Source organism: Penicillium coprophilum (assembly GCF_028826855.1).
Source record: "Penicillium coprophilum strain IBT 35676 chromosome Unknown utg000002l_segment0_segment1, whole genome shotgun sequence".
In the NCBI taxonomy this organism is placed as follows: Eukaryota; Fungi; Ascomycota; class Eurotiomycetes; order Eurotiales; family Aspergillaceae; genus Penicillium; species Penicillium coprophilum.
The window spans coordinates 4,087,702-4,113,241 of NW_026622722.1; the positions used below are offsets into that span (position 1 = coordinate 4,087,702).

General features: G+C 50.4%; 9 protein-coding genes across 9 annotated transcripts; 5 read left to right on the top strand and 4 right to left on the bottom strand.

Moving 5' to 3' along the window:
- Positions 1-1,472: 1,472 nt before the first annotated feature.
- nde1 (nuclear distribution protein NudE) lies at positions 1,473-3,337 on the bottom strand (the record flags this gene model as incomplete). Its single annotated transcript, XM_056674734.1, has 2 exons — positions 1,473-3,044; positions 3,101-3,337. The coding sequence occupies 2 exons, from the start codon at positions 3,335-3,337 to the stop codon at positions 1,473-1,475; spliced, it is 1,809 nt and encodes a 602-aa protein (XP_056535259.1).
- A 928-nt stretch (positions 3,338-4,265) lies between these two features.
- On the top strand, positions 4,266-5,606 carry N7500_003589 (cysteine hydrolase family protein; the record flags this gene model as incomplete). The annotated part of the gene is made up of 4 exons (XM_056674735.1): positions 4,266-4,375; positions 4,438-4,862; positions 4,920-5,051; positions 5,104-5,606. 4 exons carry the CDS (start codon positions 4,266-4,268, stop codon positions 5,604-5,606), a joined length of 1,170 nt encoding a protein of 389 aa, XP_056535260.1.
- Positions 5,607-6,071: 465 nt separating this feature from the next.
- N7500_003590 (TRAPP subunit TRS20) lies at positions 6,072-6,876 on the bottom strand (the record flags this gene model as incomplete). The annotated part of the gene is made up of 3 exons (XM_056674736.1): positions 6,072-6,438; positions 6,600-6,658; positions 6,712-6,876. 3 exons carry the CDS (start codon positions 6,874-6,876, stop codon positions 6,072-6,074), a joined length of 591 nt encoding a protein of 196 aa, XP_056535261.1.
- Positions 6,877-7,425: 549 nt separating this feature from the next.
- N7500_003591 (splicing regulator NSRP1-like domain-containing protein) lies at positions 7,426-8,760 on the top strand (the record flags this gene model as incomplete). Its single annotated transcript, XM_056674737.1, has 1 exon — positions 7,426-8,760. The coding sequence occupies one exon, from the start codon at positions 7,426-7,428 to the stop codon at positions 8,758-8,760; it is 1,335 nt and encodes a 444-aa protein (XP_056535262.1).
- Positions 8,761-9,185: 425 nt separating this feature from the next.
- On the top strand, positions 9,186-10,094 carry N7500_003592 (40S ribosomal protein eS30). The gene is made up of 3 exons (XM_056674738.1): positions 9,186-9,347; positions 9,443-9,547; positions 9,677-10,094. Exons 1-3 carry the CDS (start codon positions 9,288-9,290, stop codon positions 9,698-9,700), a joined length of 189 nt encoding a protein of 62 aa, XP_056535263.1. The 5' UTR covers positions 9,186-9,287; the 3' UTR covers positions 9,701-10,094.
- Positions 10,095-12,569: 2,475 nt separating this feature from the next.
- On the top strand, positions 12,570-20,210 carry N7500_003593 (ATP-binding protein; the record flags this gene model as incomplete). The annotated part of the gene is made up of 3 exons (XM_056674739.1): positions 12,570-14,480; positions 14,538-15,144; positions 15,196-20,210. 3 exons carry the CDS (start codon positions 12,570-12,572, stop codon positions 20,208-20,210), a joined length of 7,533 nt encoding a protein of 2,510 aa, XP_056535264.1.
- A 552-nt stretch (positions 20,211-20,762) lies between these two features.
- N7500_003594 (Zn(2+) transporter ZRT3) lies at positions 20,763-22,385 on the bottom strand (the record flags this gene model as incomplete). The annotated part of the gene is made up of 3 exons (XM_056674740.1): positions 20,763-22,106; positions 22,155-22,285; positions 22,337-22,385. 3 exons carry the CDS (start codon positions 22,383-22,385, stop codon positions 20,763-20,765), a joined length of 1,524 nt encoding a protein of 507 aa, XP_056535265.1.
- Positions 22,386-23,020: 635 nt separating this feature from the next.
- N7500_003595 (DNA/RNA non-specific endonuclease) lies at positions 23,021-24,001 on the top strand (the record flags this gene model as incomplete). The annotated part of the gene is made up of 1 exon (XM_056674741.1): positions 23,021-24,001. One exon carries the CDS (start codon positions 23,021-23,023, stop codon positions 23,999-24,001), a length of 981 nt encoding a protein of 326 aa, XP_056535266.1.
- A 203-nt stretch (positions 24,002-24,204) lies between these two features.
- Positions 24,205-25,480, bottom strand: N7500_003596 (putative RING finger domain protein; the record flags this gene model as incomplete). The annotated part of the gene is made up of 3 exons (XM_056674742.1): positions 24,205-24,542; positions 24,598-24,853; positions 24,941-25,480. 3 exons carry the CDS (start codon positions 25,478-25,480, stop codon positions 24,205-24,207), a joined length of 1,134 nt encoding a protein of 377 aa, XP_056535267.1.
- Between the last annotated feature and the right edge of the window lie 60 nt (positions 25,481-25,540).

The window sequence follows — 25,540 nt, forward strand, 5'->3', positions numbered from 1 at the left end:
TGTACAATGGAAGTGGCGGAAAGAGCCCGAGTGGTGGCTATGGGCAGAAAAAAGTGAGGGAGAGAGGGAGAAAGAGGGAGATAGAAGGAGATAGAAGGATAAGCGTGAGAAATGAGCTCTATAGGGAAGTAAGGCCAAGTCAGCATGCGTAATTGGAGACTTGAAGAACGATAGCGTCCAATGCGGAATCGGTCTGGAGGATTCGCACACGGCAGATAGTACAAAGTACAAGATGAGCAGACTTCAAACTTACCGACCACGCGAGAATTCCAAGTGAGAAATTGAATATGGAAAAGAGATTCGGAATCAACTAAGTCCAGGGGAAAAACTGCTGAGAAGATGATTTTCTGGAGTCCCACCGAAGTGGAGATCATCCCAACTGGCTGTGATTGATCCTAAGTGGCCGAAGTTCCATGTACCTTCCCATATTGAATAGTATGTACAGGTACTTTCCCAGGAACGAAGCTCCCCCAACTCCCTGGCTTTGTTGGGCCGGGTTCCACTACAATTCTGTTGGCTCTGATTTTTGGTTTTTTTTTTTTTTTTTGCTTTTTATTTGCTTCTATAAATCATTAAAGGTTGAGCCCAATGCCAGATTCACTATCAAGGGATATTTCTTCTACTCCGTATCTCCGTATATTGGATATTGAGACAGTACTTCCCCATGGGTATCGGGGCCATTCGGTACCCGATTCGGATCTCGGGGTGTTTTTTTTCGGCGATTTTCATTTTCGTCATCAACTTTTTTGGGACTCGGGTTTGACTCCTTCTGGTATGTCAGATTCAAGATCGATGTTACATTGAAAACTTTCCAGGTTGATGTAATAAGTCCGTACTCCTACTTATCTTCAGTCTTGGGCACATGGTAATCTACGGAGTATGTTGTATACGGTGTATAGATACTCCGTACGGAGTACATATAGCCTATACTATTAACCTACAATATAAAAAATATGCTCCACGCCACTGCCAATCCCGGGAATGGCACGCTATCCTAATTCGGTCAACCTGCATGATTCAACACGATCTGCCTTACCCCAAGGTGGGAAGAATACCGACCAATCATATGCAGGGGCATATCTCAACTCCCGAGATTACTCCCATGGGTTTACGCCACTCTACGCCAAAATGGACCAAAATCTACATTATACAATGCTATTTAATTTGGATATGTAACATCTTGGGTATTATTGGATGAATGAAAACAATCGCTGAGACACAGCTTAGAACGTCCCCAGAATCCACCGGGGGCCACATAGCACACAAACCAGGCCTGGCTGGTCAAAAAAAAAAAAAAAAACTACAGGCAAGTGATCAGGGCGGCCTGCCAGGAAACACCCCCTTGTTGAATGCAGTCAAAGTGAACCTTGAAAGTATGTAAAACAAACGTCGAAAAATAACCTGAACACACAAACCACGTCACTGAACTCCCATGGAAATTCCAGAAATAAAGGCGGAAAAAAACCCCCCAATCAAAAGGTTTCTCCCAGGTCACCGACTTGGGTCTTCCGGTTTGGCGGCGGCATCGTGCCAGGTCCGATGCTAGTCTTGAAGCTTCGGGGGGCCGGGATACCGCTGATCGTTCGTTTCTTTACTACGGGGGTTGGGGTGGTAGTCACGGATGGGCGTGGAATCTCTTGGGAGATACGAGAGGTGGTCGGTGTAGCAATATCTTGGTCCTCATCGATGAGTGACATACCAGCGATGTTAGGGAGTTGGCCGGCATGATTGCTGAGAGATGACCGAGGCCGCCGGCCCTCGATCAGAGGGTTTGTCGAGTAGTGACCCAATGGCGTTTTGGCCCCGGGACGACTCGAACGACTCTCGGGCCGCGCATTTACTGGAACGCCCGAGTGCACACTTTGGCTGAAAGAGCTGAGGCTAGAGTAACTAGTTCGGCTGCTCGGGCGACTCTCGCCTGTCCGCCCAAATGACTGACGACCCTGCGGGGGGTAAGATGGAGTGCTTTCACTATCTCGCGCTGATGAACCAAGGCTACTGTTACTCAGCCGCTTGCGAGAATTTCGACGAACAGTGATTGACGAGGGGACAATCGGGCTTTCGCTGACTACGGACCCAGAACGAGGGGATCCGCGAGAGGAGGTGTCGGACGGGGCGGGAAGTCGCGACTTTGCGGATTGGACGCGCTCTTCGAGCTTCTGCATCTTGCCAATCAGGCCACGGATCTGAAACAGTGATCCGGACTTGGGGAGACCCGGTGCCCGCGAGGAGTTCATTCTCGTCAAACTGTTGCGAGACGAGATCGACATGGAGGGAGTGGACCGACCATTGCCATTGCCATTGTTGGTGCCTGTGCCGGCGCTGTATGCACCATTGCTGTAAGCAAAAGATGGGGTTCGTGAATGAGCGGTGCGCGGTTGCGCGGTGCGCGATTGGGTCCGAGCGTGAAGAGTTCTAGAGTTCACTGGCTCTGTGCCAGCGGCTCTCTGTCGAGGGAATGTGGGTGTGCCGTTGCCGTTGGGGTTGATCGACTTGCGCAAGTTCACGGACGACTCGGATATAGGGGGCGAGGGTGGGGTAGCGGTCGACGATGCAAGGGATGATTTAGCGGGGGGTGTAGCAAATACGGGAGAAGAGGTAGCGGTAGGCGAACGATCAAAGATCTCCAAACTCTGCGGAGTCGCTGGGCTGCGATGGTACAAAGGAGTGGGCTTGCGGCGGCGGAATCCATGTCCTTCGGTATTCCGAAGCTTCTCTTGGATGATCTCGGCCTCAATCTTCAGATCCGACAGCTCATCCCGGAGGCGTTGGTTATCAATGCGCAGCTGCTCTCGCTCCTGCTCCCCATTCCTGATTTCCTCCTCTAGCAAGACCCCACGCTCAATGCCGATGTTGTATTTGGACTCCATGTCCTCCAGGGACGAAGTCGTATTCCGGGCTTGACGCTCGTAGTCATCATTGGCAACTTCAATATCTCGAAGCTTGAGCTGCAAAGTGCGGTTCGCGTCTCGTAGTGTGGTGATTTCTTTCTGCAGGTTGTTCTGCACAGCATTGCCTTCGGATTTTGACTGCTTGTATTTGGTCTGCCAGGGCAAAATTAGTGCCCGCACAATTGTGAGCAATGAGCATGATTCCTTACCTTCCACTCGTCGACTTCATATCGCATCGTGTCAAGCTTTTCCTTCAGTTGCCGTTCCCGCTTTTCCGAAGCTTCAATGTCCTTCTCCAGCTCAGTCTCCAGCTCCCGGCTGGAGGACTGAAAGTCCGCAAGCTCCGCCTCAAGTTGCTCATACTGGGCCTTGTAATGAGCCAATTCATCTCTGTAAGAGCTGCTCGTATGCTTCCGTTCGGAAGGTGACTCATCGACGGCCGGCATCTTCTCGCGTTGGGCACCTAGAGGACCGGTCGCAAAGAAGATGTCTGGACGACGGGTGTCGTCCAAAATTGGCGAGAGTCAGTAGAGACTGTGCACCAAGCTATCTTGCCCTGCAGATCGCACCAGCCCCTCTCAAAGACTCATATGTTGTGTGGTGGCCCGATGTCAACAACCGTGCGTTTTGATAAGAGCCCCTCCCCGAGGCGGTGACGCAAGGGATTGACTGGGTGCCTGGTAGTATATCCCTCCACAGGGTGAGGAGAAGATCGAGGGATCCGGCGAGTTAAGAAGTCCAAAGCTGGGTTACTTTCGACCCGCCTCGCGTCGAAAAGCGGGTTAGATTAGATCGGGCTGGGAGAAACCGATGTTGTTGTTTCGGTCGTCAGGGGGGGCCGGGAGATGCGCTAGTCCTTATTTGGCAGATCTGGGCTCAGCCACCCACCGCTCTTTTAACGTGTTAAGGCAGAAACTTTCTGCCCCAGGCGTCTTCAGGCACCAATCTGGAGCTAAGCCTCATTGGAGCTGAAAGTGATCCTGATCGACCTCAGCCCGTGATCTGGACTCAGCAGTCCCCAGTCTCCAATCTTTAGGTCTCTAGGGCAATCAAGTCGGAGAGGTAAGTGGCTTTGTTCATCTTTTAGTCTTTGTTCTAGAACCCTTTATGAGCTTTTAAGCTCCAAGAATATGTGTTTGTTGCCTCCAAACACTACCCTGGATGTTATGCCCACGCACGCTGTTCTTAAAATTGCTGATCATCTTGTTTGCTTCCACGCACTTGTTTACCCCCGATTGTTCGCAAGCTCCATCTGTCTACCCCAGTCTTGAGGTGCATCGGCTAGACATGGGATGATGATATGACATCTAAACTTACATTTTCCCTCTGATAGGTCTCCTCCAGTGAGGCCAAGGCCCAACCCGATCTATCAACATGGCAGACTCAGCCGATCTCAACCTTGACGATGCGCCCAGCGACCTTCAAGACATTCCAGAACTGGCAATGCAATTGGTGCCCCCTCCAGAGGGTACATACCCTGACAAGTAAGTTCTCATCCCACTACCCCTTGCTTATTAGGACCAATATCAACAACTCATTTCTATAGAGCGACTCTTCTCGCCGCAGTCCAGGACCATGGCAAGGAACATGGCTACAATGTGGTTGTCAAGTCGTCAAGCACGCCCACAGAGAAGAAGCCTGGCCGTACCGCCAAGGTGTGGCTGCGTTGTGATCGTGGCGGCCATTATCGGCCACGGAACGGTCTGACTGAAGAAACGCGCAAGCGTCGTAGAACCTCGCGGCTGATGGATTGTCCCTTCATGCTTGTCGCAGCCGGCTCTCCGGGTATCTGGACCCTGACCGTGCTCAATGCGACACACAACCACGGTCCCATTATCGAGAAGCCGCGACAGGTGCCTCACCACAAGGTCCGCAAGGGCCAGCTGCCAGCCATCCCATATGATTGGCCCCACGATGCCTCATTCACCCCATACACCACTGCGCTTGTTATCATTGACATGCAAAAGGACTGTAAGTATCTCGAACTATCATCGCTATCAAATGAGCATCTGGCTGATTTATCCCTAGTCTGTTCGCCCGAAGGATACATGGGATATCAAGGCTATGATATTTCTGCCACACAGGCTTTGATTCCTCGCCTGCAACGATTGCTTCATGCTTTCCGCTCTGGGGGCTTCCCGGTCTACCATACTCGCGAGGGTATTTAGTGTCTCGTTCTGACTTCCAATATATTTTTACTAACTCAAATCAGGTCACCGACCCGATCTTTCTACTCTGTCAAGTCGTGAGGCATACCGGTCCCGTAACAACGCATCTGGCTTGGGCATTGGTTCTCCTGGTCCTATAGGCCGCCTTCTTATCCGTGGCGAAATGGGCCACGACACTATTGACGAATTGTACCCTCTCCCCGGTGAGCCAGTCATCGACAAGCCCGGCCGAGGTGCCTTTGCACACACCGATTTTGAGCTTCTCCTCCGCAACAAAGGAGTGAAGAACCTCGTCATTGCGGGTGTGACCACCGATGTCTGTGTCTCGACGACTATGCGCGAAGCTAACGACCGTGGCTTCGACTGTGTCGTCTTGGATGATGGAACTGCAGCTGCCGAGCCATCGCTACATGTAGGTACCATGCAGTCGATCAAAATGGAAGGCGGAATCTTCGGCACTGTCGCCAAGTTGGACGACGTCATTCACGCTGTTGATAATTTCAAAACCGTCACCATGAAGAAGCTGGCTCCTCAGATGGCTGTCTAAGTCTGTACTATTTGTTTTAGCGGTTTGGCTTTTGACGCTGGGATTGGAAGGAAATTCCCCGGCGTTTGGGACTGGAGTTATCTCTTTTCTGTTGAGATACTGCAGTGCGCATACTCGTTGCTTTTCTTTTCGAGCCTCTTCTTTTGTCATGTTTTAGCGGGCCGGGACTTCGTTGATTCCAGATAGTGCCATTTTCTGTTAGCCATTTTAGGTGCAGAACAATAGTCATTTTCACTTCTAGTTCACTTTTTTTATTTTGAATCAGAAATAACAATGAGACATTTGTCTGTATTACACTAGATAGGACTAGTAGATTACCAACTCCATAGTTGACATGTAAAGATGTTTGATCATTATGCAGAGCAGGTCAAAACAATGCAATAGATATAGAGAATGAATCGACCCCCAAGAGAATACATGCCCTCAAAACGCCACGCTCATGAATTCAAACTTCCAAGTGACTGGTTACAGCCATTTTTTCCCTGCAGCAGTTACCCGCGTTCTGAAAACAGGACTCTTGATCTCCATCCCCTGCTTATAGAACGGACTCATTGCCGTCTTGACATAGCTCTCGTAGACCTCATTCATGAACTGGCGCACAGCCTCTTCGGTCTGCGGGGAGGTCGGGTTTGCGGCGATTGAGCTAGATGAGGCACGTGTGGTTGATCCTGCTGTGCCTAGTAGTGAGGAGGAACCAAGGCCGCTGCCCGTGCTGTTTGAAGAGGGGAGATTCGGGGGTTGGTGGAGGAGAAGGAAGCGCGCGCCACTTGGGGTGAGGAAGGCCGTGATATAAGCCGCTGCTGGCGGGTAGGTGTCGATGTGCTTCAGGTACCTTTTGCGACAATGTTAGCGCTGAAATTGGAGGTTTGATGTGGGGTACAAAGCGCGGGCTTGGGGGGTGTTCTTCTGTGTATATATGGCTCTCAGGGATTCGAGCCAGTTTGCAGGAGAATTTGAGATATTGAATCTCTTTTAAAAAAAAAAAAAACTCACATTCCGCTATTCGTCCATTGCGCCTCTTCCAATATGTCCAGGCTTGAGTGGATGATGAACTGGTTCATGTACTGCGCTGTCTCCGGGAAACGGAAGCGGGCAATGCCATCACCACCCCCTTCGACGTGCCAAAGGCGATGTTGAATAAAGGCGTGTCGGTGGGCGATAGAATTGTGAAGTAGTAGGACATTTTGAGCAGTTTTGGATTATTAAGAGTTGAAATGGACCCGTTGACGGTCGAGGAGCTGGAGGGTGTGGCTTTACTAGCGGCCGCCATCACGTGGCTGATAAGCAATGAGCTTGCCCAGGTGAAGATGCATGCACTTTTGATATAATCAACTTGAAGAATGAAAAATCTTGTGTAGGAACCTAGGCCTGGGGGCTTTTGACTTCTTCAATGAGATCAGGTTGGCCTTCACGCTGTCTTCAGAATGTTTTTAGGTGTGATATTTTGTCAAAGCCTGATCCACAGCCATTATATATCTTTGCATCTTAAATACAGAATTAAAATTGCTAATAGTATTGATGATACCCCCAATTTTGGAAATACAACCAGATTGAGATATATGTACACTATTAACAAGTAATTAATAGCCTCTAATGACCAAGCCAACATTGCCTTATATTTGGTATGGATACTTCCAATGAATGCTCCAATCTCCCCGCAAAGTTACCAACACGTGATGGACTGATAACCAGCCAAGGCTTATCGCGGTCGATCGCTGTAGCAACTTTTGACCTCAACAAGCACCTCTTACCGAACACAGTTGCTATTCATCCGCCTACGTAAATCCTCGGGGCTGCGTGGAAAAATTCAAACTTCAATATGCCGGCAAATCTCCCCTACGGATTGAACCTTCCGAATAAGAGTACAGCGAAACCGGGGAATGCTCTTGGGCAGAAAAGAAAGAATATTTTCGACGACAATTCTGAAGATGAAGACCAGCAACCAGGCGACGGCGCAATTGAAGTCTCAATAATTGGAGGGCTAGAGGAGCCAGTTACGAAGAAATCCCCACCAAGCGCAGTGCCACCGCCGAAACGCAAAATTCAATTTGGGAGTGGTCCCAAACCGACAGCCAAACCGCTCAGCAAGAACTCGCTATTTGCAGATGATGAGGACGAAGACGAAGAAAGAGAAAAAGAGCAACAAGGCGCAATGAATCTTGGGTTGAACCAGGCGAAGCCAAAGAAGCCAACCGCTCCTGCCCAGAAATACACCAATCTCGCGTCAATGCACAGCAGCAACATGCATGCAAAGGCAGCAGAAGAGCTTGACCCACTAATCTACTCATATGACGAAGTTTACGACAGTTTGCACGCCAAACCCGCCAAGTCTTCAGTGGAAACCAAGAGTGATACACCCAAGTACATGCAGAACTTGCTCCAGACTGCAGAGATCCGAAAACGGGATCAACTGCGGGCCAAGGATCGCCAGTTAGCCAGGGAGCGTGAAGCTGAAGGTGAAGAGTTTGCCGACAAAGAGAAATTTGTCACCTCTGCCTACAAGGCACAGCAGGTGGAACTGCGGAAGGCAGAGGAAGAGGAAGCGCGCCGTGAAAAGGAAGAAGAAGAACGGCGCAAGAAGAGTGGTGGTGCTGGCATGATTGGATTTTACCGAGACGTTCTGTCGCGAGGAGAAGCACGGCACGAGGAGGTCATCAAGGCTGCAGAGGAAACTGCCCGCCGTCTTAAGGCAGGTGAGATTTTCGAGGACACAGAGGATAAAGAGGATCAGACGGATGCCCAGAAGGCGCAAGACCTCAATTCTCATGGAGCTCGGGTTGTTGTGAATGATGAAGGCCAAGTTGTCGACAAACGCCAGCTGTTGTCTGCAGGACTGAACGTGGCACCGAAACCGAAATCTCAACCACCTGTTCCTAAATCAGGAGCTTCAAGACCTACTGCTGGACGACCAGGTGCTGGGTACCACGGCGCCCGTGGTGCCCAGCGGGCTCGACAGACCGACATGGTCGCAAGCCAATACGAGGAGCGTGCGCGACAAGAAGAGGAGGCTGAGGCTGCAAAGCAAAAAGAGATTGCCGAAAAAAGTCGCAGTCGCAAGACCGAGGCCGATGTGTCCAGCGCCAAAGAGCGGTATCTGGCAAGAAAGAGGGAACGAGAAGAGGCTGCTGCCAGGGAGAAAGCGCAGGGGGCCTAGGTGTATGCCAAAGGTGGGCTGGATGTGCTACATCCATGGATTTTCGGGATACCTAATATCGCATAGCGCCGGAGAGAACCTTGTACATTACTCGTGATACCAAAAAGAGACCCCGACTTTGAGTCATAAGGCTATTTACCACCTATATATGGACAGAGGTTTCAGGGTAAAAGGTGTTACAAACTCTAGTTGAGAGTATAATATGTAACAATCGCTTTCCCCCTTTCTGTTAAATCTTTTTTCTCTCTTTCATTCGCCCATCAGTTCGTAACACTCGGTAAGTTTCATCGCTATACAATATGCACTTCGGAGAAATCATTGCCAAGACGCCCTTAACCCCGGCTTACCTCACCGACCTACCACACATCACATGACCCCACACGGGCAGAGTTAATCCGGACCGAAAGCACTCGCTAAGCCGCCCCACACAGGTCGCACTCCCAATTTTGCACTCCCAATCGAGATTCAAGAATCGCTTCATCACCAAACCACTTCAGTCACCCGTTCATCAACGTCAATCATCCAACATGGGTAAGGTTCACGGCTCTCTCGCCCGTGCCGGTAAGGTCAAGGCTGCCACTCCTAAGGTAAGTTCTCTTCGATTTCCAGCCAACGCCACTCGATACACGGTCGCAGTGGCCATCCATACGACCAGTCTTTTTAACGACAATTTTGCATTCAGGTCGAGCCTCAGGAGAAGAAGAAGAACCCTAAGGGTCGCGCCTACAAGCGTGTCCTTTACACTCGCCGTTTCGTCAACGTTACCATGACCGGTGGCAAGCGCAAGGTACATATCGAATGACTCACCCACCCACAACGCACAATCACACATCACGCAAATCTCGCAAAATATCTACGACAAAACCACGAATATCGAAGAAGAAGGACAGAAAGGCTGACAAGTCGCGAAATATAGATGAACCCCAACCCCGGCCAATAGATTATTCAAGTCGTTAAAAACACCACCTGAGCCGCGATCGGCTAGTCGAGTTCTGCGATGAAAATCTTTGCATAACCACGGCACGACCACGGCCCAAACGAACGAAAGCACACCAGATACGGCTGGTACTTGTACGGATGATATCACGCTTCTTCGTCTTTACTTGAATTTTTTTTTTGCTGGCAACGGATGGGTATTTTTTTGGAGGTCGATTCGCGGAAATGGATGAATACCCATGGCGGTCTGAGGATGGAAAGCTGTGGCTGGATGTGGGCTGTCTACGGGCAGTTCGCAGGCTAGACTTCAGAGTCCCTTTTCGACTCATTTCATAGGCTGTTACATGAATTGCATTTCCGATCCAGAAATGGACTCTACCTCTTTTTCCATGCTTTTCGGGTCTCTACTTGAGAAAGTGCCCAGGAACATATAGCTCGCTCTCAATTAGTCTGCCTCCCTAGGTCTGATATTGGAGTTGTAGAATGGATCAGGCGGGCCCTTCCACAGTGGGACACCCCCTATGTGTTTTTCTCTAGCCTCCCAATGACAATAGTGTAATACATATCCCCGCGACCGCTGTACATCAGAATGTACTCCACACCTGAGTGATGCTTGCTCCACATGTGCCCGACCTCACCAGGACATAGTCCAGGTCCTCGTCTTGTACTTCTAACTTATGTATAACACTATGGGCCCCCACGCCATGAAAGCGAGGGGGATAATAGAAATTGATAAGCCTCTGCGCTTGAGCTTGATTCAAAAGAACGTTGAAAGACCGAACACAAGCATGTTGAACGCTGTCGTATTGCCTACAAAGATAGTGAACCTCTCATCTTTTAATGACGTTGTTTTCAATAATTTGATCGATCTAGCTCAATATGATATGGGGACGTTATGTCAATTGTAATACTACTATGTATACTGTTTTTTTTTTGGATGCCATGTTCTATGCTTAGGTGAGCTCAAGCCTCAGACACCAGTTGTGACCTTCGATTGAATATTGGTCATTGTATCACTTCCTTTGGTCTCACGCGTTCTAAACTTGATCGTTAGATGAGTGAGCGTCGCTTTGGTGTGCTATATATGGGCGATTGAACATAATACACCGAACGGAGAGTTTCTTTGGATGTTATTCATATTTCTTCGAAGGTATCGGAGAGAAAAGCACAAGGGGAGACAGAGTCTTTTTCTGAGTCAATATTGCTTCTATACAAGCAGGAAAATTGTCACGAGGATTCTTACAGACAACGGGAGTATGGGTGCTCTCTTCCAGACTGATCGTCTTATAGCTGCCGATAATCAACATGCTGCATTGCATTACTGACATAGATATCAGCTTGTCTCTGGCAAGACCGGCCTCCGTGGGAGACCGCAGAACCCAATAGGAGTTATATAGATCTCATGTAACGCAAGAAAGATTTATTCAATACATTCTCATATACTGTAAGAGTAGTGTGCAGTCTAGATGGTGTTTATATTTTGACAAACACCCATGAACATAGGTAACTTTTCATAACCTCGAGTTTGTATGTGACTTTCGGTAGGCAGATGGCAGCACACCTAATGAGAGAGATGATCAGCTTAAAGCGAGAAGCTAGATGCCTCCTGAGAACGCTAGTTTCGCGTGACTCGGAGCATATATAGTCTTATAGATAACAAGATGTTTTCCAGAAATTGTGACTTTTGGCAAACTAAGCAATTGATACCGACCCTAAGGCGATCATTACTGAGAAACTTGCCTCAATCTCAAGGACGCATTGGACTTGAGCTTTACCAAGCCGATGTAATGACATAGATAGCGGATGTTCCCGCGGTCATTTGGCATACCGATCACCGAAACAAACAGACATGACCTCACCAACAAGGTTAATCCCGGGGCATCCGGAAATGATGCCCCCGAGCAGGTTTGGGAAAATTATTGAACGTTTAAAGCCGAGACGCCCACGGATCGAGTTAATTTAAGGTTATCGAGATCGATAGCTTGAGATGACTAATAGTATATTGACCAGTCGCTGACTTCAATCCTGACTTTCACATCCACTTGAGATAATTACGGAACACAACAAGCAGATCTTTCGATGTGTCTAATCGTCAGACAGTGGGGAACTGCATTTCTTCCAAACCACAGAGTTCAATTGGAGCTAATTGTTCCAAACTCCAGCTCTGTACCCCACACATTGCAATGACATCGATGAGAACCCAATTTTGAGTCCCAGACTGGCTGGAGCTGATTTTGCTTGTGATACTGCAAGGCACAATGAGAATCAGTATCTCAGTTTTGGTATCTACATGCTCATTGGATCAGAAATGGCAAGCTATTGTACTAATCTAGCATCTTGACTAAAGAATGAAAAGTATCAGATCTACGTGTGATGAAGTTTCCAAAATTGGAGCGGACACCATCTGCTGGAAGATCCACCTATCCCGCTCCCTCTATCTGGTTGAGCATCATCGACTTCTGATATTATACTGTGCCATGACATCGAGCTTTCAATTGCTTTCTTGGGTCGGGCTGCGGGCCTTGCAATCCAGGCAAAGCCGTGAGATGACCCAGCTGAACACCGAGCAAGCTGGTCCCTCATACGCTCATTTGTGCTAGCAACCCACTGTTAATTTGAACGTCGCTCGGGCTGACTGAGATAATTCTATGATGCAATGAGGAGAATGATGGTTGCTAATATTATTTAGGTGCCCCCGGGGCCCCAATCCTGGTTCAATTCCCAATTTATTTTTGAGCCATCTGATATTTTTCAACTTCTATTATTTTTTGAAAGCTGAACAAACACGACTGAATGACATTATCTGATTAATTTTTATCCTTACGATCAATCAATTGTTAATATACTCACGCATCGATTTACTACCCACCACTATGTTCGCCAAGGCCAAGGAGATCCTTGAGAAAGGCTCATCCATCCGTGAGGAAGTCCACAAAGGGGACTTCAATGGCGCAAAAGATGCCGTTCCCGAGGGCCAAAAAGAAGCGACCAACCAAGGAGGCCAGGCCAATGAGGTACTCGACAAGGGCTCATCCGCCCGCGATGAATTCGAGCAAGGCAATTTCAACAGCGCCAAGGAAGATATAACCCAAGGGCAATCCACTAAAGAAGCGACCAGCCAAGGAAACACAGGCGGAGCATCGAATAGCGCTACTGGAATGAACAAAGAAGACCTCAACAGGGAGAATGTTCAGGAGTCCGGGAACAGAATCAGCAAAGGAGGGATTGGCCAAGACAACGCGGGCACCTCCTCTACTGGCAAAACAAACGTGGAGCAACGAAACACTGGCAACGAGATGCGAGAAGCTGTTCGAGATCAGCAAGACAGTATCGATGAAACGAACGATACAGGGTCTACACAATATGACCGCAGAAGCAGTGTGGCGGCCGGAGTGCTTGAACCCAATTACGATATCCGCAAGGGCCCTATCACCACGCCGGGCACTTTCCAGGAAAAGAACTACCACAATGCGAGTGGCAGAGAGACTATCGTTCAGAGAGGTACTAGCAGCAAAGGGCTATTTAGCCATGAAATTGACAAAAAAGACACACCTCAAATTGTGTTCGCGGGAGCAGGAAGCGGAAATAAGGCTAGCTCAAGCAAAGTGAAGACCGGAAAAACCGTCGGTGGAGGTGGATGGAGTGACGAATACATTCAAAAGGAGCTCCACGACTTTGAAAACATTAGCCCCGATGTCTTCAGTTATGAAATTACAGGCAGAAACTTCCCCAAGAACGCTACCGGCCAAGAAGCTGTTGGAAAGTACCACATCGACAAAAAGCAACTTGAGAAGCAGGGCTCTCAGCCTTCCCAGAAAGAGGGAGCAAGCGAAGCTGCGGCTGCCGCCGCCGCAGCTACAGCTGCTGGCGGCTATGGCATGAAGAAGGGAGCCACCAAACACACCTCTGCCACCAAAAAAAGTACAAGCAAGAGACATTCCGTTTCTGAGACCAACCCAGCCAAAACCCAATATGCGAAGAGCCATGTTGCTTCTACTCTGGGAGAACATGATCGTGTAAGTGGACAAGGAAAGGCCGCCTCAAATCAGACGAACAGGCCGGGCTATACCTATGCCCGTGCGGTGTCAGATCAAAGCCACACTCCCAAGGTCCCGGCAAGCACAGGGCAGTCTACTACCAGTGGATTCAACCAAACAAGTGGTCTACGCTCTACCACCACGGGCCAGACAAACAGCGCCTTGTTCAATACCAACACCACTGGATTAGACCAAACAGGTGTCGCCGGCGGTGGAGTTCTGGGACTTCATGAAGACGATGGCTATGGCCTGTCTAGCAACGACAACAGCGGGGTCAATCAAGGGGGCATTGTTGGCGGAGGAGTTCGACAGAGCGGTGCCTATGGTCCCTCGGTCTATGACGGCATCAACGATGAAGCCGCTCACGCTAGCTCCGGTACGAAGAACAGCGCTTCGAATGCTGTGACCTCGAAGCGCATTGTCAGACAACTCAGTGGAAGCGGCTACAAGGTCACTGTCCTCCAGGAGAAGGTCCAGGCTGTGTCCCAGAAGTGCAAGACTCAATTAGGCCTGTCTTCTGGTGCGATCAGCAAGCGTAGCCCTAACGTGGATGCTTTCTTTGATGCCGTTGCGTCTGAGCGACTCCGATGGATGCCTCATGATGGTAGCAGACTCGACTGCAGCCTCAGATGGGCGTCTAGACTGGCGTACGCAGTCGACGCTCTTCGGCAATCCGTCGGAGCCTTCGCACCTGCTGCCAATGATGCTGCCACGCTCATCTGGGGATTCACTATCCTTCTCTTGGAGGTGAGTTAAGACGACTGATTCAAACCTTTTGGACAACAATACTAACCTGCTGTATAGTCTGATATGGACAACACTGATGTTTTCGAGAGCGTCTTTGGCCGATATGGCCGGGTCGCCGTCGGCATCTACTTGCTGCTGCAGTATGAGGTCGCGTACAAATCGTCTCCCGAACTTCAGCCAGATGTTGCCGCAGTCTTCGCAGATTTGCTCGAGATGGTGTGTAGCACGACCATGAGCTGTCTTGAGGGATTCAAGAGCAAGGAGTCCGATCAGATCATCGGACGTAACGTCGATGCTGCTTTTGTGACCTACGCCAAGCGATTTTCCACCCACTGGAATTGTGTTGTCGATTCTCACACTGCTAAGCTCGTGGAAGAAAGCCCTCTAATTTACTCGTCACCTGAGCTAGGTGGTTTGCGTCAGTTCCTGGGAGTGCAGGATCGCCCTCTCCAGTTTATCCTCGACTCGCGCGCTCATTCGCTTGCCGAGGGATCGTTTGAGTGGTTCAACAACACGCTTTACGATTTCACTGTCTCGAGCTCCCCAGTGATGCTAATCTCTGGTGGGCCCGGCTCAGGAAAGAGTGCGCTAGCACAGTGGGCAGTCGAAAGACTGCAGGAGTCGGCTGAACATGATAGCTGGAATGTTATTCCATACAGCATTCGTGAGTTTTTCTACTATTACACTGTTGAATTTGCGAGCTAATCCAATATAGGTGATGATATTCCTGTCGCCACCTTGCCTCTGCGCATCCTGAAGGGTATTCTTCACCAGATGTTGGATCATTCCGTCAGTGACAAGCACACCCAGGAGGCTATCCTGGTTGAAGTCGCCAGGGCAGCCCAAGGAGCGATCGATGGTGCTGGAGATGACGCAGTTGAAACAAGCCTTTGGAGGGGTATCCGTGCTGGTCTTGCTGCAAATATTCAGTATATGTTTGTGATCGACGGCATCGACCAGATCAAAGGCGGTCATACCCATGCTGTCGCCTGCTTTGATCGCATCTGTGAGGTTCTTTCCGAACAGAATGCTGGATCTAAGATGATCGCTTTCACCCGGCCGCTGAATGTGAAGTCGAGCTCCAAGGGTGTTAAGCAGTATACCATGCATACTTCCCAGACCAAGTCAGATATCACAGCATATGTCCACAAGATGCTTAAATCTGGCGCCAACTTTGACACCCACAAGAGCAACCAGCTTCAATCTGCTGTGTCTGCCATTGTAGCCCGCTCACAGGGCTCTTTCAGCTGGGCTGAAATGGCAGTTGCATACGCTAAACAGCAAAAGACTTTGAGCCAGGCTGTTTCCTGCGTTCAGGGTCTGCCGCAGTTGATGCCTGACCTTATTGACTTCCACTCCAAGAGCTTGGACTTCAGCCAGCAGGGCACTTTCAATGTTGTTTCCTGGCTCGCAGCTGCCGAAAGACCCCTGCTGGTCGAGGAGATCGAGAATTTGCTTAATGTGGACCCGAAGGGCCCCAGCTACTACTCCGACCAACCCGCTAATAGCTACGACATCTTGAATGCTCTAAGTCCGCTGGTCATGGCTCGTGAGGGTGTGGTCTCCTTCGCTCATACCTGCATTCGTGACCACGTCATCAAACAGGCCAAATCATCTAGCGGACAGTCCCAGCTCAACATCAAGGATGCACATTATGACTTGCTCACCAGGTGTCTTTCCTGCGTGCAGTTGAGCGTTCGCGAGGAGGTTGACGTTTCCATGAACAAGCTGAGCATTGAGGAGCGTAACTATCTCTTTGATAAATACGCTGTCTTGGAATACACAGCGCGCTACTGGCTGTCGCATCTTCTCTCTTCGCCCTTGCTTACCCATGAGGGAGAGTTCCAATTCAACTCTAGTTTCAAGAAGCTTATGCCTGCTACTGTTCTTTTCGCTCGACTCGAGTTGACTTGTCGCGAGTCCCAGTTCACTCGGTCTAGTGTTGTGGAGCTTTACAGACTTGCTAGTGACATCCGACGATTGGTACTTGGCGATAAATCTCTAGCCTTGTTGGAAAGCTTGGTCCTCAGTGCACGCGTGTCCAAGTTGGCATCTGCCAGTCACGCCGACGAGACCAGCTACGAAGCATGGAAGCTAAGCCAGGAGCTTCTAGGCCAATCACACTCGATCACCCTGGCATGCTCCGAGTTGATGATTCAGTCATTCTCCGAACGAGGCACAATGAACTCTCAACAGGAGGACATTGTGAAGTACTTGATCTTGACCGATTCCGAGATAACTGGCGTGGAGTTCAACCAACGCCTGAAATATCTTGGAATGCTCGTCAACATGTACAAGTCTCGCAATGAAAACCAATCGGCGTTGGTAATTTCGAAGCACTTCTACCAGCAAATCCTTCAGAAATACGGTACCAATTCGCGTCAGTCATCCGAAACTGCTGACTTTTTGACCGATCACTTCTCGACAACTGGAAGCGACGAGATGAGTCGCGATATTGCCAGAACCAAGTACGACAATGTCGTGCGCACCATGGAGGTCACCGACGAGCGCCGAATCTCCTACACTCTGTATATGGCTAAGATGTACGAGGAACAGGGCGATGCATCTCATGCCCAGGCAGTTCTCTCCAGCCTATGGGCTGGTCTCAACTCGCGCGATATTGACTCCGTAGATATGATGGACAAGAAAGCCAACGTTGCCCTTGTGTATCACGAGTTCCTTCGCCGTCAGGGTCGCACTGATGAATCTGAGGTCATCATCCGTGAACTGGTTGCAGATCTCGAGGTTACTGGTATTCACTCCGAGGAGATGTTGCAGCGCGTGCACCTTCTCCGCGCTGAGACTCGGGAGATGCTTATGTACAATCTCGATCGCTCCTTGTCCATTCTCATGTGGCACTATTTCAAGGAAACTCACCAAGAGTATTCGGAGGACTCAACCGCTCTGGCGCTCTCGATTGCCCAAAGCATGGCAAATTCAGTCTCTATCGAGAATGCATCCTCTCTAACTTCTCGGGACCGCAAGTTGCTGGTTGAGTTGTTGGATGTCATCTCGGCCAGTTCCGAAAATATGACTGTCACCACCCTAATCATGTGCCACAACCTTGCCAGTATCTATGTCCGCGAGGAAGACTGGATCCATGGCAGTGAATGTGTGATGGCGGTTCTGCAGCATATTTGGCCTAACATCGAAAAGTCCAAATCTCACCACAAGTTCTCGCCCGAGCTGGCACCTCCCATTGCAGACCTGGCCTTGGTGTTGGCTTACTGCCACTTCCGCAGGCTGCATTTAGAACAGGCTACAACTGTGTATGAGAACGCCTTCGGCTCTATGATATCCTCTGACAAGGTTCCTGTGCCGTCCGTTTTGGCAGTTGCCAAGGCCGTCGTCGAGTTCCACGAGACTTCCTATCAGTTTACTAGGGCGCTGACTTTGCTCCATACCATGAGCAACTTCTTGGCTGCTCGTCTCGGAGAGACCCACGAACACACCATCGATAACTTGTATCTCGAAGCTGCTTTGGCAACTCGCCTGGAGATGAACAGCGAGGCTAAGAGCATTTACCAGCGCATCTACAAGGCTACGTCCGAGAAGAACAAGATTGACCCTGTGGGCATTGACGCTGCAGTTGCCCTCATCAATCTCTATGAGGCAGAGATGAAGTGGGATTCTGCTTTACAGGTTTACCGATCTCTATGGCCAACCCTGGTTGTTGAAGACAACAAGGAGAACACCTTTGATCATAAGCTGGTGGATCGGATGCTGGAGAAGGCTTATCTGGGTTACATGTCTATTCTGACTACCCACAAGCGCTCCGAATTCTCTGAGAGGTATCAGCTTGCCTCTGAATATGTCATGACATGTCGCCACGTGCACGGCACAGCAAGTCCGAAGACACTCAATGCTACCTTGCTCTTTGGCGAGCTGTGTGAGTCTAGCGATTCGCACATTGATCAAGCCATCTCGCTGTACAAGTCTTCGCTGGAGAACAGCGAATGGGTGGATGCTTCTCAGTCGTCGAAGGGTCTCGACCAGATGACTACACCGTTGCCTATCACACTCAAGCACAAGTTGGCACAGTTGTATGTGCGCAAGCATGATTCGAGCGTAGAAGCCCGCTCGCTCTACACCGAGGAGTTCCAGCTGGCCAAGAAGAACCAGGGCTACTTCTCTACCACGACTCTCTCATGGCTCCGTGAACTTGCTCTTGCCCATTCGCGACAGGGAACTAATTCCTCTGTTCAGCAAGGCAACGCCATTCTTCACGCCTACTCTACCGATGTGCTGCATGCTGACAGTGCCCCTGCCACAATGGGCGACTGGGCTCGCCGGATCGCAAGCATCTACCTTGAGTGCGGCTTCATCGAGGGTGGCAGCAATCTCCTTGATGAACTTCGCCACCGCGTGGTGTACAGCTCCGGAGCTTCCGTCACGGAACTGAGCGTTCGTCGTGACGCTATCTTTGTCGCTGCCTTCGAGGAAGTCTTCAGCAGACGTGCTAGCTACGACCAGATTATGAACGAGATGGCTCGTGAGATGGAGACTTCTCAAGCCTTCGCCAAGAGCCTCTCTAGCCACAACTTCATTCCTACTCTGGTCAATGGTCACCAGCTCTACAATCTTCAGATTGGTCAGAAGAGAGTTCGCGCTGCCAACGACACCAAGGACAAGCTTTACGAGTACTTCTGCTCTAACTTGTCCGCCACCAAGGTCGCTGACAAGGGGGTCGTGCAGCGGTTCTACCAGATCTGCTTGCGTGAGGTTCACAAGGATAACTACAACATCAACATCCTGACAACGACCACTGAGCTTGTTCAAGACTTGTGCAACTCCTCCCGCTTCCAGGAAGCCACCATCTTGACTGGCGTTTTGCACTCCTTCCTGCATCTCACCGACAGCCTCAACGACCAGGAGAGCATCAACACTGCCACCCAGCTCTGCCTGTACCTGAGCGGCCACAAGGCAGCCAAGTGCACCAACGAAAAGACCTACCACGCTATGTCTGTCAAGTCCAAACTGCTTCTCCAAGAAGTCATGGCAGCGTCGAAATCTATGGGTATTGAAATGGTCGACCTACCATTCGGCCACCTTAACGACATCATCACACTCCTTGGCCAGTACGAGATGTTCGACGAGCTCGAAACCATCCTCAACCAGCTCTGGACCTCCCGTATCGTCCAGCGCACCTGGACACCAGACGTGGTCGTTTGGATCGGGCGCCGGTTGGTCGAGACCCGCTTCTGCAGCGGCAAAGTCGATTCCGCCATCCAGCTATGCCACGACATCTGCTACAATCTACGCCAGGTGTGGGGCAGCTGCGACCCAGTCACACTGGACATGACTAAGCTTCTCTCCGCGATGTACACAGCATCGGAGAACCACAAGTCCGCTGCGGCGCTGCACGAAGGAATTCTGTACGACCTGCTCGGCGACTCTGAGGCCGAGGGTCATTCCCGTGCTGCTGATACCGCATCGCAGCATATGGAGCTGATGCGCCGTGCCCAGGAGCGTATTGGAACGGGCCAGAGCGCGAGACGGGCTTCGGCGCATGCGGAGCTGTACCAGTCGTTGGTGGACCGCTTCGGTGTGCACGCCGAGCAGATGAAGACTGCTGGTGAGGCTAATGGTGGTGCGGATTTCGGTGTTTGGTCCAAGCCTAGACGGTTCAGCATTGATGTTGAGGATATGGAGGATGATGCCCAGATGCACCACAATCATCTACGTGAGTCTAGTGGTGCCCCGAGACGTATCTCGGTGCAGGCTCTATAAGTATCTATACACTAGGGCATGTGAAAGGTATATGATGTTTCGGTCTGACTTTATGTTGGAGTTTGGGATGTTTCAAAAATGTTTACAGGACCAAATTGTATACTATGTCCATAGCGCATTTTATTGTCTTGACTTTGAAGTTACTTACGGATAGTCAGTAGCTTGCACAGTCTCTGTCCTCGACGTAGAACTTCATGCAAATATTCAGTACACATGTGCAATACAATTGGTTAGATTGTACGCTATGGAGTAGGGGAGATTCCGAAATCTGATGCATTATCTGCGCGAGAGATGTACATAAAGTACCCAATAGCCTTCGGTATCGTGCTTTTACCACGGTGATTCGACACCACAGCAGTTTTGATAAGAGATACTATCCAAATATGCGCCTACGCTTGCTGATTTGTGCCTAATTTGTGCGAGACCACACTGGCCATGGTGAATGAATGTAGTTAAAATCACAATAAGTGCATTGATGCACTGGCGCGCATAGATCGCAAAGGACCAAATGCCAGGCCTTGGAGGGAAATGATAACCAGAGCCGGGTTCTGGTCAAGCAGTTAATGCAAAGCTGACACCCATCAGCCCCATGCCTGCAATGGCAAACCCAATCCCGATTCCGCGGTGATGGGTGAGATTAAGGCCCTCGCTGAAGAGTTGCAATGCAACCGAAGTCATGACTCCAGCGGTGGCAGCGAACATACCTCCATATATACCCCACGAGGGGCCTGTGGCATCGTCGCTACCGTGTTGCCCAGTGCTCCAGATCCAAAGCGCAGCCAGGCCGGCACCGGCTGGTTGGCTGATACCTCCCAGGAGACTGGACCAGAACATTGCCTTCCAGCGAGAACCGAGGGCTAGGTACAGCGGGAGTGCCATGGCAAAGCCTTCCACGATGTTGTGAATGAATAGGGCTAGAAATACCGTCATACCGAGGGTTGGGCTGGCGTGGTTTGTCGCGTAGGTGATGAAGCCCTCGGGGAGCTTATGCAGGGCAATGGCGAGTGAGGTCTGGAGTCCAATGGACATGAATGCATTTTTAGGGACATGATGATGGTGTGGGTTTCCAGCCGCAGATTTGGGACGCTCAGATTCAACATCTACGAGATGGTCGTGGGATTCGTGGTGATGATGCTCCGAATGGGAGTGATGCTCGGAATGCGAATGAGATAAATGACTTGAATGTGGGTCTAAGACCTGAGACGAAGCGGACGAAGCACATGGGTGCATGTGGTGCTGTGCGGATATGGTGTCAAAATATCCCCCTTCTGGTGCATTATGAGTATGTTCATTGCCAACATCACGTTCCGCGCGGGAAATCTCCGGTTCTAGCGGCACGGATATACTTGCACGATGCGGCAGGCTTGGTCGCGTAGTTTCATTGCCGTTGGATGGCGGAAGCACTTTGGTGCATTCGCTGCCGCAGGTTTGCGAAATTCCAAAGCAAGGCCCATTCTCGTCACAGGTGGGTTTTACACCACCCATAAGCGACGTAATGCTACGCGTTAGGATTGCCCGCATTGTCTCGCGGCGTCTGGGGGTCGGTTCGGCATGTTGGCTCCGTTGCACCACCGCTGGCGTCGACTTGAATGAAGATGTTTTATTAGGCCGTAGCAGCGGTGTTTGTTCGGTATGTCCATTTGTATGGTTGTGAATATGATCCTCGTGTGCGGGCTCGCCACGCTCGGGATCACTTTCCGACTCGCCGTGGGTATGGGCACAGTCAACAACATGAGATGGGATATATCGATGTGCAAATCCAGATACTAATTGAAGGGCTGCCACTCCGGCAATGAAAAGACCGATCAAGATATATGCAGATACAGAGGGGGAGAAGCCGGCGCGCGTGAGGTATTGCTTCGAAGTGGGGAGCATGCTATAGAGGGAGGTAAAGAGCTGCTTATGTTAGTATAATCTATACATTCATCCAGGATGGAAGCTCACCATAACTCCGGCACTGAGACATAATGATGATGACAGGAAATTACTGCTGTTGGCGATCTGGAAGCTCTTGCGGCGGGAAAGCACTTGCACCAACACATCGACGCAGATAATAGAGGAACCAAGGATACAGGCTGAATCTAATTAGCGATTGATCCCAAAGATTCCAGGCGACACTTACCGACGCCTGAGACGGCGCTCATCACCCACCCCCCGGAGGTCGTTAGCAGACATGGCGTGGGGAGTTGAAGAAAACGGGAAACGGTGATGTAATTAGCAATCGGATTGGCGGTCAACACTTCGCCTCTCTCTCGCTTTCTCTCGATGAGAAACAAAAAGACGTCCATTGATAGGGATTTATATGGTAATCTGCGTTGTCTAAGGACAGTGCATTAACCCCCAAGGTTCTCACTGCAGTTCTGCAAGCTGCCCCCCCTTATGGCTAGGGTCTGCTGGAATAGACGGTCTGTCATCGTGAATACTCTGTATATCCTTAAGACTATGGTGTATGGAGAAAAGGCTTCAATCTTTGGAGGATCATAAATACTGTCTCATTGGGATCTATCGGGTGTGACTTGATGGCTCATATGAAGGGTGCACACATGCAAGGGGGTGCAACTGACAGTATCTTGTGATTTGAATAATTTTAGACTCACCGGACTCGAAAAGAATCACGAGAATCCTGAAGATCAAGGGAATCAAGGGAATCAAGGGAATATATATACATCACCTCCCACATAGTAGAATGCCGAACAATAGTTCGGGGTTTCCCATGTGATGTGATTGGCCCGTGACTCTCCAACTTTTTATTGTCTTTTGGTTCCTGGCACTCTCGACTGAACCAGCCCTATATATCAGGACACTTAGCCATGTCCAAAGCAACTTTGGCCGTCATTGCTGCTGCTAGCGCAGCCACCGGTGCTGGTGTCACTGCACTGCTCTTCTCCGGCAAATCCTCAAAGCCGCAACAACAAGAGACCTTGCCCCCGACACCGACACTCCCAGGTCCCAAGGTGCCCTCAACCATCCCAGTCCCAGCCCTAGCAGCCAAGCTAGCCACCAATCCGGTCGACGCAGCAGGAATCCTCCAATATGGTTTCCCAGGCCCAATCGCCGATGAGCTCTCCTCCCTCCCACTGCACGGTGCCTACGACCGACGCACACGCAACCCATCCTGGGTCGCAGAACACATAACCCCACAATCCCTAGCGATTAACAACGCCGACCGAAAGAAGAGCACCTTCTTTGAAGACACGACCATCCCGTCTATGTTCCGCGCCAAACTGTCCGATTATTTCCGCTCAGGGTATGACCGCGGACACCAGGTGCCTGCGGCCGACGCGAAGTGGTCGCAGGACGCGATGGACGGTACATTCGCGCTGAGCAATATGTGCCCCCAGGTTGGCGAGGGTTTCAACCGCGACTACTGGGCGCACTTTGAGACTTTCTGTCGGGATCTCACCAAGCGTTATCCCTCTGTTCGTGTGGTTACTGGCCCGTTGTACCTGCCTCACCGTGACCCGGATGGAAAGTGGCGTGTGAACTACGAAGTTATTGGTAACCCGCCTAACGTCGCTGTACCCACACACTTCTATAAGGTTATCTATGCTGAGGATGGGACTAATTCGCCCACGAGCAAGGTTGCGCTCGGTGCTTTTGTTCTGCCCAATGCTCGCATTGCGAATGATAAGGCCCTGACCGACTTTGAGGTTCCTCTTGAGGCTGTTGAGCGTGCTTCCGGGTTGGAGTTCGGCTCTAAGCTGGACCTCAGTCGCCGTCGTCGTTTGTGTCAGGAGGTGGCTTGCAAGGTCACCGTGCGCGAGTTCAATAATGCCCAGAAGCGTTCTTGAGCTTGTGGCAGATAGGATGAGGAGAGAGGCTAGGTTCACCTAGTGACTTCTCGCATGGCTTCACTGTATATCTAGAACATTGTATTTGCATGGTTCGGGCGTTAATAACCGCTCCGGGCGGCAATATCAGGATATTTTTATCGCACAAATAATCCAAACCTGTGGTGTTTCATGTTTCTTTTTCGTTTTGTTATCGGACTTGCTCAGCACTGGAAGGCAACTCCGTTCTTCTTCCCCATATTTCCACCTTTGCTAGCAAACCCAGTTCCTTCGGAGGAGATCTCCACGAGACCAGGCTGAATAGCATCCTTATCCTTCTTCTTAGACTTCTTGCTATTCCCATTTCCATTTCCATTTTCGTCTGGTTTTGACTTTGCCGTAAGATCTGTCTCACACACAAAACATAGAACCTGGCCATGGAGAGCAGCAGTCTTCTCTTGCTCTTCCTTCGAAGCATGTGGATCGGGGACGTGGTGTTCGTGGGGAGTCATGAATTTCGTTACACAGGGAGAGCAAATAACATGCCCGCAGGGTTTTGTAACTGTCATGGGAGATAATTAGCAAGATTTCGCTGTACCAACTTCCATTTCACATACGCATCGCCTTGAGCCCATTGCTCAAATTCTTCTTGCAACTCGGACACACCCTAGACACAGTTCCGTCGGCAGCCTTCTCCTCTGTGAAATGAACATCAACAAGCGACTTGAGCGAGTAGCTATGTCGGCTCTCATCCGTCGAGCCAGGACAGATAGGCGTTAATTTGACGGTCTTGTTGGCGGTGATTTCATTCGCGTCCGTATTGGGCGTTAAAGACGGAACCCAGAAGGACGGGAGAGCAGATTTGCTAGACGACTAAAGCAGAGTTGTTAGTCAAACCGAACCCCCAATTGAAGACGAAAGCTTCAAGCTCCACCTCCACCTCAAAGAACAACGACAAACCTTCTCCATCTTCAACTCCCTGCTCAACCTTTCCCTCTCATCCTTAGCAACACGAGCCATCTCCTCCTCTCCAAGCTCAAATACCCTCTTCCTCTTCCCATCAACCTCAACTTCCCTAGCCTTAAACTTCTCCAAAGCCTCAGACTCCTCCGCCTTCCGCTTCCTCCCACCCTTATTCTCCAATCCCATCGAAACAAGCTCGAAATCCTTAAGATCCCTCTCCTTCATCTCCGCCAGTGAACGCTCCTCGTCCTCCGCAATGCGTTTCCGCGCCTCGTCGCGCTCTTTTTCAAGTCGTTTGATCTCCTGTCGCTGAGCAAGGAGGTCGCTAATCGCGCACTCGCGGCAGAAAAGGTCGCCATTGCTGGCGCATGCGACTACAGGCGCTCGTGCAGGTTGCAGACATAGACGGCAGGAGCCGAAGGCTAGGAAGCTGTCGCGACCGATTGCGCTGCGTTTTGTGCCCCATGTTGAGCGTAAGAGACCCCGTTCGTAGGAGGTAAAGTGTGGAAGGGAAGTGTTTCGCTTTGAGTGCGCCATTTTGGGTGTGATTGGCGTCGGAGTTGATTGGAGGTGAGGGTGGCTTTTTGTAGCTTTTTG

What these genes read in the sequence shown, in the direction of transcription:
- N7500_003592 (XM_056674738.1), top strand. Translation starts at nt 9,288, where the DNA reads ATGGGTAAGGTTCACGGCTCTCTCGCCCGTGCCGGTAAGGTCAAGGCT. An exon ending in TCAAGGCTGCCACTCCTAAG is followed by an intron (nt 9,348 to 9,442) that starts GTAAGTTCTCTT and finishes TTTTGCATTCAG; the next exon opens with GTCGAGCCTCAGGAGAAGAA. An exon ending in TGACCGGTGGCAAGCGCAAG is followed by an intron (nt 9,548 to 9,676) that starts GTACATATCGAA and finishes CGCGAAATATAG; the next exon opens with ATGAACCCCAACCCCGGCCA.